This window comes from Pristiophorus japonicus, chromosome 9, assembly GCF_044704955.1.
Source record: "Pristiophorus japonicus isolate sPriJap1 chromosome 9, sPriJap1.hap1, whole genome shotgun sequence".
Taxonomy (NCBI): domain Eukaryota; kingdom Metazoa; phylum Chordata; class Chondrichthyes; family Pristiophoridae; genus Pristiophorus; species Pristiophorus japonicus.
In genome coordinates, this window is record NC_091985.1 from 133,023,411 (window position 1) to 133,036,513 (window position 13,103).

The 13,103-nt window shown below is 43.9% G+C and overlaps 1 protein-coding gene across 3 annotated transcripts in view; it reads right to left on the reverse strand.

Annotated features, from left to right (window-relative positions):
- Positions 1-13,103, reverse strand: part of plcb1 (phospholipase C beta 1) — a 1,109,102-nt gene that overhangs the window by 42,008 nt on the left and 1,053,991 nt on the right. The window contains exons 33-34 of one of the 3 annotated variants that reach the window (XM_070889865.1): positions 8,212-8,297; positions 8,071-8,109 (exon numbers count right to left, since the gene is read on the reverse strand). The exons of 1 other annotated variant lie outside the window; for it this stretch is intronic. In XM_070889865.1, the coding sequence (XP_070745966.1) occupies positions 8,244-8,297 (54 nt within the window). In that variant the 3' untranslated portion in view covers positions 8,071-8,109; positions 8,212-8,243. Of the gene's footprint in view, positions 1-8,070; positions 8,110-8,211; positions 8,298-13,103 lie in introns of those variants that run through there. One more of the 3 variants, XM_070889863.1, reaches the window with a different exon arrangement.

Here is a 13,103-nt window from a genome sequence, read left to right on the forward strand (position 1 = left end):
CCTCAGTACCCCTTTCCTGCTTTCCTTCCATACCCCTTGATCCCTTTAGCCGTCAGGGCCATATCTAACTCCCTCTTGAATATATCTAACGAACTGACATCAGCAACTCTCTGTAGTAGAGAATTCCAGAGGTTAACAACTCTCTGAGTGAAGAAGTTTCTCCTCATCTCGGTCCTAAATGGCTTACTCCTTATCCTTAGACTGTGACCCCTGGTTCTGGACTTCCCCAACATCGGGAACATTCTTCCTGCATCTAACCTGTCCAATCCCATCAGAATTTTATATGTTTCTATGAGATCCCCTCTCATTCTTCTAAACTCCAGTGAATACAGGCCCAGTCGATCCAGTCTCTCCTCATATGTCAGTCCTACCATCCCGGGAATCAGTCTGGTGACCCTTTGCTGCACTCCCTCAACAGCAAGAACGTCCTTCCTCAGATTAGGAAACCAAAACTGAACACAATATTCCAGGTGAGGCCTCACCAAAGCCCTGTACAACTGCAGTAAGACCTCCCTGCTCCTATACTCAAATCCCCTAGCTATGAAGGCCAACATACCATTTGCCTTCTTCACCGCCTGTTGTACCTGCATGCCAACTTTCAATGACTGATGTACCACGACACCCAAGTCTCGTTGCACCTCCTTTTTTCCTAATCTGCCGCCATTCAGATAATATTCTGCCTTCATGTTTTTGCCACCAAAGTGAATCACCTCACATTTATCCACATTATACTGCATCTGCCATGCATTTGCCCACTCACCTAACCTGTCCAAATCACCCTGCAGCCTCTTAGCATCTTCCTCACAGCTCACACCGTCACCCAGCTTAGTGTCGTCTGCAAACTTGGAGATATTACACTCAATTCCTTCATCTAAATCATTGATGTATATTGTAAATAGCTGGGGTCCCAGCATTGAGCCCTGCGGCACCTCACTAGCCACTGCCTGCTATTCTGAGAAGGACCCATTTATCCCTACTCTCTGCTTCCTGTCTGCCAACCAGTTCTCTATCCACATCAATGCATTACCCCCAATACCATGTGCTTCAATGTTGCACATCAATCTCTTGTGTGGGACCTTGTCAAAAGCCTTTTGAAAGTTCAAATACACCAATGTATCAAAACCAAAGATGTAAACTGGATAATACGAAGCAGGAGATAGTTACAATTAGTAATGTTCTAGTTGAGGAGCTGGGACCAGAGGTGTCCCTTGGAGATTAATCCTGAGGCTCTTTATATTCATATTGGTGGTGCTTGTGGTTCGGCCACTCATTAAGCACCCTACCTGAAGCAGCCAGGGTGTCTAATGGACAGCAGATATGCAATCACCACTGTTCCTTCTGTGCCCAAGGGGACAATCACTCCCTTGGAACCTTAAAGACACTTTCCGGTTTTTAATTGAACAAACAGCACTTTTGTTGAGTACACCCTCCCGATTTAACCGGATCCAGAAAAAACTATTCACTCTGTTACATTCAGGATAAAACCACAGGACCATATCGCAAGCTCAAACTGTTGTGACCTTGGTCTCTTTATTTCAGACTCCAGAGTGAGGAAGCAGCATGGTGAGTCACCTTTTATACATGATTGTCCCAGGGTGCACAGGTGACCCTTAGGTCTCCCACAGGTGTGCCCCTTGGTGGCAAGTCTTACATCTGGGTAAGGTCTACATATATACATAACATCAGTCCCCCCCGCAAAGTTTTATTATGCATGTTATTTGCAAGTTGAGGCGATCTGGGTCGATTGCCTGGGTTGAAGTCTTGACATGGTGGATTTGTCCTTGTGGTTGATGGTGAAGTTGATCATGTTGGTGGGTTGCTGGGGCCAGGTCCTTATAGTGTGATTTCTGGTTATCTGTCACACACCGTTTGGTCTCATTCCACTGCTTTACTCGTTAGTCCGGTACATGGTTTCACAAACAAACACTCCGTTTTCATCACATGCACTCCATTCCTCCCCTTGGCTAATGCGGTGCTAGCGGCCCGACTGGGGCCATGAACATGGTCTACATCACTTATTCTGATGTTGCGTGGGAGCGCCATGCACTTATGGTGCATTCTCTGCTGATGGCACGCGGAAAGCTCGGTTCTGAGTGATTCAGTCTGGTGATTGTGTAACACCCAGGATAGCCGGGTCTGTAAGGAATCTAACGTGGCACGCATGGTGCTAGGTTTAGTGATTTGGGCGCTCCCACTGAGGTCTGGCAAGCTCAGGAGGGCCGCAATGGCCTTGAGACTTTCGGTAGTGGCGGGAGGCCTAGTGGTCCCCGTGGACATTGGGCCGTTGTATGGCGGCCCCGGACCACCGACTGCATGTAGCCGCCCTGCCTTGCTTTGCAGCGTTGGGATGGGTCTATCGTCTTTTTGATGGATAGGTTGCCACATCCTGTCTAGCAGTTCACCTTTGGCAGGCGGTAAAATGGGATCCTGGCTGGTCCAGAGTCCTAAGCTGGGGGGCCATTACTGTTGACCCCTCGCTTTCTAGCACTTCCACGAACGCGAGTGGGTCTGCAGGCTGCGCCGTTTCCACCCCGGGGTGGGCAACAGTCGCCAACTGAGAACATGGGTGCCGCTCTCTGTGCCTGGCCCGTGGCAGATCATGTTACAGTGCACAGACAGTGTTGGACATTCTTGAAACAACGCATCAATAATGGTGCCTCTGCTCTCCCAAGCTTGAGGGATGAGCAGCTTGTCTGACTCGAACACATATTGGGACACTCTTTGGTATGTCTCTTTAGTCCCATGAGCACAGGCTGCTGCTCTGTTTAACTTATTTGATATATGTTCAATCGTTTGGGGCTCGCCCGCTACTTTTGCTTGCTGCACAACACTCCTAACCCCATGCAGTAACATCTCACTTGCTACGAATACTTTGTCAGATACATATACGACCGGTTGGTGTTCGCCCGCTACTTTGGCTTGTTGTAAAGTACCCCCAACTCCATACAATGGTACCTCATCGGCCACAAAAGACCGCTTGCACGGGTTACATGATGCACACAATTTATTTGAGCGCGGTGGGTTCCTGGCCTTCACCGTGGCCGCCCCTTTACCTTTGCCCCAAACCCAGTCATCTTCCTTACTGGGCGACACATTCGTCCGTTCCGTTGCAGCGACCTTCCGTGGTCTGGATGCTCTCTCGTCCCATGGCCTGGACGCACCTTTGTCCCATGGTCTGGACGCCTTCTCGTCCCGTGGTCTGGACGCCCTCTCGTCCGTGTCCGTGATGCCAACTGCCGTGATCTTCCTCCCCAGGTATTTTGCCTCTGGTGTTGGGAAGACGCATTCGGATCGTCTCGGCCGGAGTCCTACTCCGCATGGTCGACCTGGAGCCTCTTCCGTTGTCGCGAAGGGGTCGTTGGCTTCAGGTGGCGGGTACCGCGCCTGTACCTCTGCTCGGTTGAACTTTACCTCCTCGTGGTTGTGATGTGTGGCCTGTGCCTCGGGGATCTGCACTTCGATGCCTGGTTCAGCTGGAAAAGAGGGTTTGCTCGGTCTTTGGGAAAGGGAGGCCTCGTTCGTCGGAGAGGGTACACAGAGGTCTTCCCAGTTCCATCGAATCTTCTCCATCTACCTCCTGCCAAGTAACGTTGGCCCATCACCTGAAACAATCCACAGTGGTAATTTGTGCACTGCTCCTTCATAGAATACTCTTATGTCTGCACTACCAATAACTGGTATCAGTTCCTTGGTGTAGGTGCGCAGCTTTGCCTGAATCGGGATCAGCTCGGGTTGCTTGGCTTAGTCACACCACAGCGTCTCGAAAGCCTTCTGGCTCATGACTGATTGACTCGCCCCCGTGTCGAGTTCCATGGAGACTGGAGTATCGTTAAGTTCAACTTTTAACATTATCGGAGGGTTTTTGGTGGTGAGGGTGTGTATCCCATATGCTTCCTCTTTATCCTCAGGTTCAATTGCCTCTTCTGCTCGTTCATCGTGATCCTCGCTGGATCAGTCGTCTTCTCCTGACTCTGCCACGTGGTGAGTCAGAGATCGTTTGCACATTTGCTGGAGGTGCCCCATTGTTCCACAGCCCTTGCTGAATCGACTTTGATGAGCTCTATGGCTGCCCCCGCAGCGCCAACATGGTGCTAATTGGTACACATTCACACCCCACGGCGGACTCTGGGCCTAGGTCTGGCCTCTGCAACCATGTGGGCCCTGCCCTGTGCCGTTCTGCCTGCTGCAAACATTATTTTGTGCACGGCGCTTGCTGGTGAGCTTTGATTCCGTGAAGGTATCTGTTTTGTGTTATTGCTCGTGGATATGACGGCTTGGGCTATCGTGATGGCCTTGCTCAGATCTAGGGATTCGGCAGACAGCAGTTTGTGAAGGATGACTTCGTGGCCAATTCCAAGCACGAAAAAGTCCCGCAACATTTCCCCCAAGGATCCTGCAAAGTCACACTGCCCCACAAGGCGTCTTAGGTTGGCGACAAAACTCGCCACGTTCTGACCCTCGGAGCGACGGTACGTGTAAAAGCGGTACTTGGCCATCAGGATGCTCTCCTTTGGCTTGAGATGTTCCTTAGCCAGCGTACACAGCTCTGCGTAAGATTTGTCCGTTATTTTGACCGGTGCCAGCAAGTTTTTTTAGGAGGCCATATACCGATGACCCACATACGGTGAGGAGAATTGCCCTGCGCTTGGCCTCCGTCTCAGCCTTGTCCAATTCATTGGCCACAAAGTACTGGTTGAGGTGCTCAACAAAGGCTTCCCAATCATCACCCTCAACAAATCTCTTAAGAATACCAACGGCAGCCATTACCACGTGAAAGTTTGTGATCAGTTACTCGTCGCCAATTTGTTACATTCAGAATAAATCCACAGGACTATATCGCAGGCTCAAACTGTTGTGAACTTGGTCTCTTTATTTCAGACTCTAGAGTGAGGAAGCAGCATGGTGAGTCACCTTTTATACCTGCTTGCCCCAGGGTGCACAGGTGATGCTTCGGTCTCTCACAGGTGTGCTCCTGGTGGCAAGTCTTATATTTGGGTAAGGTCTACATACATACATAACACTCTCAGAAAAGCGCTCATCACAGTTTACCAAGTCTGCAGTGCTATTATATGTAAGGCCTGTAGTAAAGTGAATCAGCCAACTGTGCTTGGCTTCCTAATAGAAAGAGGTCAGTGTTCGAACATGGGTACGGCTTGGGGTTTTTTGAATGGAGATCATTCAGAACTGGGTGTACAACAATAGTAAACAAACAAGATGTTTTCCACTGCTCTATTGAGCGATACGTTTATTTTCAAGTTAATAGTTACCTGAAAGAATGCCACAGCAAGCCTCTCCTTCTCTTGAGATCCAATAATTCTAATTTCAAAATTCTTTACCTTGCAGGACACCTCACCCTCACTGTACGGTTCTCCCAGGCTCGGAATGGGACCTTGCAATATATCACAACCTTGTTTCAGATCCCAGATTATTTTGGGATATCATCTATTGCTGGCCAATTCAGGGTACAAGTCTCAGAGAATTAGGAATATATAGGACTGGAAAAGACCATTGCAGTCCATCGAGCTCATCCCAGTATCCAGCAAATATCATATCCCACTTTGCCACTAGCCTTCTATTAAATATTTCATTCGGTAATTATCGAAACCTTGCTTGAATTTTTTGATCCAGTCAGCTAACCACTGCCTCCCTTGGACGTCCATTCTATCCATTCACCACCCTCTGAGTATAGTAGTTAAATCTGGACTCCTTCTTCTAAATATGAGTCTATGCCCTTTTGTTGCAAACTCCATTTAGACTTTCCCCAAGGCCCTCACTGCCCGATTGCCAGCCAGAAAATACCGCTAAGCTTCATCAGTTCACGCTGGCGAAAGTTTCCACTAATTGGGTAATTAAAACCGCCCAGCGAGAAAATGGTTCTTATACCAACATTCTCGTCGGTTTCTGGGCGGTTACAGCCAAAAGTAGCGAGAATTGGCGGTTCTTAAAATGTTTCTAAAAATTTACTCCGAGGCTGCAGTTGGGCCTAGGGAGGGGGGAAAACTCAAAAAATATTTTTTCACTTAAACAAAAAATAAAAATTTGTAAAACATTCTAAAGACACTTTTTAACGTAATCACCATTTTAGAATTTTAAAAATTATTAAAAAACTTTAACTTATCTACCACCCTGTTTCAGGCAGCTTTTCGTGGGTGGTTTCCTTGGCGGTGTGTATGGGCCCTCCGTTGAGGCAAAATTTAGACCCTGGCAGTTTTCTCGGCGGTGCACGTGGGTGGTTTGCTACCCGGCGTTTTTTTCAAAATGTGGGCGAAACTCTTTAAAAAATAAAGAGGAAACTTTCGCCGGGTGGTTTTTCATCAAAAAACAGCTGTACCACCGAGAAAACCGCCGAAAATGGAGGCGAAAGTCTTGGGCCTAAAACCCTGTAGGAGTCCCACCATAATTCTTGATGAAAAACCATTATAGTTGTGGCAAGAGTCCTTTAGAAACCCTGTGGAATTTCCGAGCTACTGACACGTATCTTGTTTATACCCTTTACGATTTTGAATACTTCAATAAGATTCTCCGGTATAAATATTCTCAGCTTCTGCAGCCTCTCCTCATAACTCGAATGCCTCATCCTAGGTAATGATTTAGTTGACTTCTGCTGCACCCTCATCTGAATGCCTTTCTCATATTATGGTGACCAGCATCATACATATTTCTACATGTGGAGCCATACCAGTGTGCTGTACAACTTCACTCACTTCTTCAGATTTGTGTACTATTCCTTCAGCTATACAGTCCAATATTCTATTTCTTCTCATTATTGTTGCTGAATAGGGTGCTAATGGTCTCAGCAATCTATCCCTCTATACCCTCAAATCCCTCTCTGGTGTTCCTCCCTGAAAATAATACAATTTTGTTTTTATTGCCGCTGTTTTATTACTCGATTCACTACCTCTCTTGTCACCCATCTGGGCCTCATTTCTCCACTGAATTTCTTTCTAATACAGTTACTTTGTATTAACAGTCGTATATTCCTGAACGTGCTCCAGCTTCTGTCATGTCACAGGCAAAAATATTGTTTTAAAAGCCATAAGAACCATGCTTCCTAAATCTTTCATTGGGGATTTATATTGTCTGTCAAGAAACAAGAAAAGGGCCATTAAAGGGTCTAAAGTATAATGCATCTGCTGTGATGAATTGACACTCTCAAAGACAAAAAAAGTGTTTTTTCAGTATACAACTCCCAAAACAGAAAGATCTACTAGGAGAAACTTCTTCACCCAGAGAGTGGTGAACCTGTAGAATTCTCTACCACAGGAAGTTGTTGAGGCCAATTCACTAAATATATTCAAAAATAAGTTAGTTGTAGTCCTTACTACTAGGGGGATCAAGGGGTATGGCGAGAAAGCAGGAATGAGGTACTGAAGTTGCATGTTCAGCCATGAACTAATTGAATGGCGGTGCAGGCTCAAAGGGCCGAATGGCCTACTCCTGCACCTATTTTCTATGTTTCTATGTTTTTCTATGACTATCGACTCAAACTAAAACATGTCTGTTACAATTTATTGCACAATGACACCAACGTGAAAAATATGCTGCAGTGTTATGTCCCTAGATAATCATTAACCAAGTTATAACTACGTAAGAAAATAAAACTCTACATCTAGTTCCTGAATAAGAAAAGTGAGTTTTATAGCAAGTCTGTCCCTATCACAATACTAGAACTTGCTAATGTTCCCCCAACTTGTATGAACAGTCTGATTTATCTAATGTCTAAGATCAAGCTCAAACATATATTGTACAATTGATATTTTAAAACTAGCTTCTCGTGAAACAAGAAACCACAGTCTGTAATTGAACTAGTCCTCACAATGCCAGGGGACAAGCAAGTTACTAAGGCAACAAAATCATTCCCATTGGTGGAAGTACCAGATCACACCCATAAGCAAAACGGCTCTTTAGCCAACCCTGAATTATTACCATTTTCTGTTGCTAAGCAGTCTACTGAACTTCCTGTTTTCAAGAAACTGAATGTTATGCTCCGATCAGGCTAATGGGGTCAGTGATTGGCAATGAAAATCATTTTTGTTCTGTTGAATCGTGGTAACAAATTTTATGCATGCCGGCATAATAACATGATGATTCAACTGTTATTTTCACGAGCTAGAGAAATCAGACACAATAAATTTAGAAACCAATGATTTAAAAAAAAGGAGTGATGATTGAATTTTGTACACAATGATTTTTGTCTTTGTCTGTACTTACAGGGAAAGTAACACACAGAGCTCTGGGGGGTATTACTCAAGAGCAACATTTTTTTCAGAGTATTCTGCCTCAATGTCTTGCAAATACTGCAGCAAAATGGGGAGAATGAAAATAATATTTATAATAGAAACATCATAAAAATTGATTGAAAACACATATATTAATTACCTTTCCACAAAACCTGCACAGAGAAACATGTTAAATAATTTTGCATAATATAGAGCATTAAAGTGGTAATGTCAAACACATCTCTAAAATATATGATGAACTTTAATTATATCAGGCTGTATTACTTTAAGATGCCAATTTCAAATAGCTAACCACACCGCTCTGAATGGTTTCATTTTGGCTCTGTAAGTAAGATGACAGCTGTTTCATTGCCTCAGATAAAGCTCAGAGCCTATTAAACATTAACTACATGTGCAAGTGCACTTGAAGTTCAAACACAATGTCAATGTGCTTTTTTTTAACCTTAATGGCTATGAAATTCAAGCCAATGCAATGTTCTATTCAATCTCTGAACAGAAATGCCCCAAAATGTTTAAAAATGTGATTTTGAATTACTAGGGTGCCATCTTTTGGTACATTAGTATCACTGAAGCTCAACACCTGGTATTATAACCATGGATTTAGCAACAGAGATCCCAGCAGTTCTGCAGTAGCATGTTACACTTCCTTTATTTTAATAGTTGTCATAAAGCAAGGTGCTACTTTGCTGACAGAAATGAGCTTTAAGTCACTTTGACGTAATCTTTATTGATGACTTGATTTCCTTTGCTAAATGATTGGAGTAAGGGGTATTTGAAATGTTTACTGATTGGCAAAGTGTATTGGAAATATTTATAGCCTCATCAGTTTATCCACTTTAGCTTCTTCCTATTGTATAAAAATGTAGCATTCTATTGTTTACATCTTTAGCCATTTGTTTTAAATAACACACATTGACTTTCAATTTCCTGAATGATGTCCCGTGTTCCTCTGATCCTTTAATCCCCTTCTTGACATTCCTTCTTGAATCTCGTCCGTTTAAAATATAGATTTGTTCAGAACACACAAAAGCTTGGACAAATACCCAAATACACAGAATTGGAGATTAGTTCAAGTTAAATCATTTCAGATCCTACATTTAATGAATGGGTTTTGGTTCCTAATTCATTGTTTCCTATGAGATTACAAGCCTTTACATTTAAAAATGATATTTTATGCTCATTAATAAATTTATGAGCATGAAATGTGAAATACTCTGTTGATTACCTTCAAGCTCAACTGAGATTAATTTCTTTATTGCCATTTTTGCTGCACCCATAATATTTGATATGTGCTATTGCTAGTGTATCCAGCTGTCAATAACACACGTGCTTCTTATTCTGTCTCATGTTAAAAGCAAAGTGCAGTAAAAAGAGTTCCCACATTGATGTGTATACACACAAAATGTTGTTTTTGTATCAGCTATCTATTAATCTTCCTACAACTAACTAGCTTCTATGATGTCCTGTTTTATCTCCTGTTCGACTATTCATTCTCACAGTCCTTATGTTCCTGCAGATAACAAGCTGGTCTATTGAGCATGTCCCAACTTGGCATGATGTGACTTCTGTACACTATTGCCCCTTTCCCCCACCCCCACACAGCCACAGAATCTCCAAGGAGAGGCAAAAATAAGGGGAAACATAACTGAGGCCAATTTAGGGGAAAAAACTCTGGGAAGTTCCTTTCTCGCTGTTGAAGGGGATCTGAAAGCTCCAGGAGATCAGAGTGACTGGGTGACAATGCCCGATGATCCAGCTACCTTCTAAATGTAAATATATTAGCCACTCTCAAAAATCCACCAGCTCCCTTTTAAATATGCAAATCTGCACTCACAGCACATGGTAGAAACTTATTCCAGATGTTGCCAGCTCTCCGCGAAAAGAAACACCATCTAGCATTTAAAGGACTTGCATTTATACAGCGCCTTCACAACTTCAGGACATCCCAAAGACTTTACAGCCAGTGAAATACTTTGGAAGTGCAGTCACTGTTTAATCTAATTTCTATGATTTTGTAATGTATACTTGTGTCCCCCAGTCCAGCCTAGTCTAACCAGCTCGAAGAGTCTATCAACTTTGAATTAGTCTAATCTTTCAGTATTTTAAAGACTTCAATTAAATGTCCCTGAAGTCTACACTTTTCCCAATGTAACATCCTCTCTCTTAGCCTGGTCTGATAGCCCTTAAACTAGATAACATTCTAGTGGCCCTTCTCTGAACCCTCTCCAGGGCTTCTACATCTCTCACTATGGAGGGGACCGAAACTGCGCACAGTATTCTAGATGTGACCTGGACAAGGCCTTGTACAGAGAAAAGATAGTGTTTTTAGCTTTATATTTAATTGTCTTGGCAATAAACCCAAACACCCGGTTTGCTTTTGCAGTAGGCTCATGACTTTGGGCAAAATAACCCGCAGGTCCTGCTCTTGCTCCGTAACCTTGGGCACACAGCTCTGCATGGTATATTCCTGCTTGGAATTGTCTCTACCCAAGTGCAACATGCTACTTTTATTATATTTAAAAAGTCATCTGGCACATACGGGCCCATTTCCCTATCCCATTTAGAATCACGTATAATCTATTTTTATCATTTAAGGTCCTTGCACCTGCATGTATCTTATTGGCATCTGCAAAATTGTGGATAGTTCCCCCATGCTTTTGTCCAGATGAAGTGTGGGGAACTAACATTGATTCCTGCAGGACTCCACCAGTGGCTGAGTCCTACGCAGAACCATTAAGACCTATTTTGTCTACGGGAATGTATCTTTTAGTACTATGTAATGGGCGGATCATCTTGATGTTACAAAGGCTTGATAGTATATTAGGGTCTGCTAATCTTAGTTTAACTAAGCATTGGAGAACCCCTCAATGAAATATAAATAAAGCAAAGCCTTAACTTCCAAATGTTAAAACAATACGATCTGACTGGTCTAAGCAAATAACCCTTTTAAATGTTGGAACATTTCCCAAACAAACTCTTGGAGGCTCAGGATGGTGTGTTTATCAGTTTGCATCCCAGACCCATGCATCTATTTTAATGCATTTCCATTGCTTTGCACAACTACCAACTTGTTCCCATACAATAATAGATGATTACAAGAGGGACTTTGGTAGTTGGGGATCTAAGAGTACTGTATGGGGTCGAAATTCCCTTTATAACGCCGCCCATTAGCACCGGTGCTAGGCGGCTAACGGGCAGCAAAGACCCACCGTCGGTGTTAAGCGGCGTCCATGGCTCGGGAAAAGTTCGGTCGGCTCTTTGATAGAGGCGTCAAGAGGCAACGCTGTGCCGTTTAATGCCACCCACGTGGTGATGTCATCCAGCGTGCAACACCCCGCCCCCTTGGCGTTGCTCCCGCGACATTTGGTTTGAAGGGACGCCTAAGGGCAAGGCGTCCGTACTGCCTGGGAAAAGTGGAGGGAACATCGCGGTGCTCGGGCGTATTCGCCCAGAGATCAAGGTAAGTTTCTTTCTTTCTTTATTTCACTTTTTCATTAGTTGTAACAGCGGGGAAGTTTGTGTGTTGGTCGGAGAAGTTTGAGGTTTTTTCCTTTTTCTTCCCATTTTCCAGCTGGCATGGCGGCAGCCTCCTGTTGCGATATTCAGTAGGCCTCCTCAGTTCCGTCCCGAGGATCTGTGCAACACCACTTTTTAGTGCTGTTCTCTCATCTTTGGGCGTAAAAACTGAATTTGGCAGTTTGAGCCTGCACCTAATGCCTGGCGGTAAAATCAGCACTCAGGCGGTGACACCGCCTCAAAAATGGTGGTACTGAATTTTGACCCCTATGTGTTTTATCCCTACCTCCATATTAACAATCCCTCTTGAAACCAAGCATGGAGGAGCCATGGAGCCATGTCAGAAAAGCTGGTACAAACCTTCACTGTGCTTCTGTGAAGTGTTAAAATTTATGCTCATTTGTTGGGCCATCTGGGGTGGCTTTGAGGTTCCGCTGGTGCGTTTTTTAAATATCAGCACCTCCTCAGCATTTATGGTTCAGGAACTTGCATAGTGGAATTTCTTGTAAATGTCATTGGGAGGTCTGAGGTAAAACCTGATAAATGCGAGCAGGAATGCTGATGACAGAAGATCTTGCAGGGCATAAAATGCAATTGGTGTGCATTTCATTGCCTGAATCAGATTGTTCATCAATGGTAGTGTTAGGCCCCTGACAGGATCCAAAACAGTCCTGGCCGCAGACTGGATCCAAGGATTAACAGGATCATGGTCAAAATGAACCTAATAAATCTGAAGTATGCACCCTCTGTGAAGAGACTACGATACAGTTACCTCTCTATGGATGAAGACACTAGAGGCTAGAATTTTGTCTTCATTGCCCAGGTGGTAACTAGGCGGAGTGGCCTGCTCATCCTTCATAGAACCCGTCACATCCCCCAACGGAATGAAAATCACACGGGTTCTATAAAGGGCAGGTTACCTGCAGCACAAATACAAATGCTTTTTGTAGTTTTACGATGTTTACACAAACTGAAACCTCCAAGCAAAATGCCAAATGGTTTAAGAATTTTTAAATTTTGTAGCTAACAACTCTGGAGAGAAAGTCTACAACCAGAAATTTAGTTCCTAAGGAGGAAAATTACCTACTAGATTTGCCTTCCTAATTTACGAGTAATTTACAGATAGATTCATCGCACCAAAGCATAAGTCTTTTTTAAATCCTTGCACAATTACCTAATTTAACTCATACTTCATTATGTGTCAGCATCACAATGCCAGCTGAAGTAATAATAATGGGCCCATAAAACACTGATGAGAATCATGGCTGGTATTCTGTATTATACAGATGTCTGCTTCCAAGTCTCTTACAATTGCACTTTGAAACTATCAGTTGCAACACCCTTGGT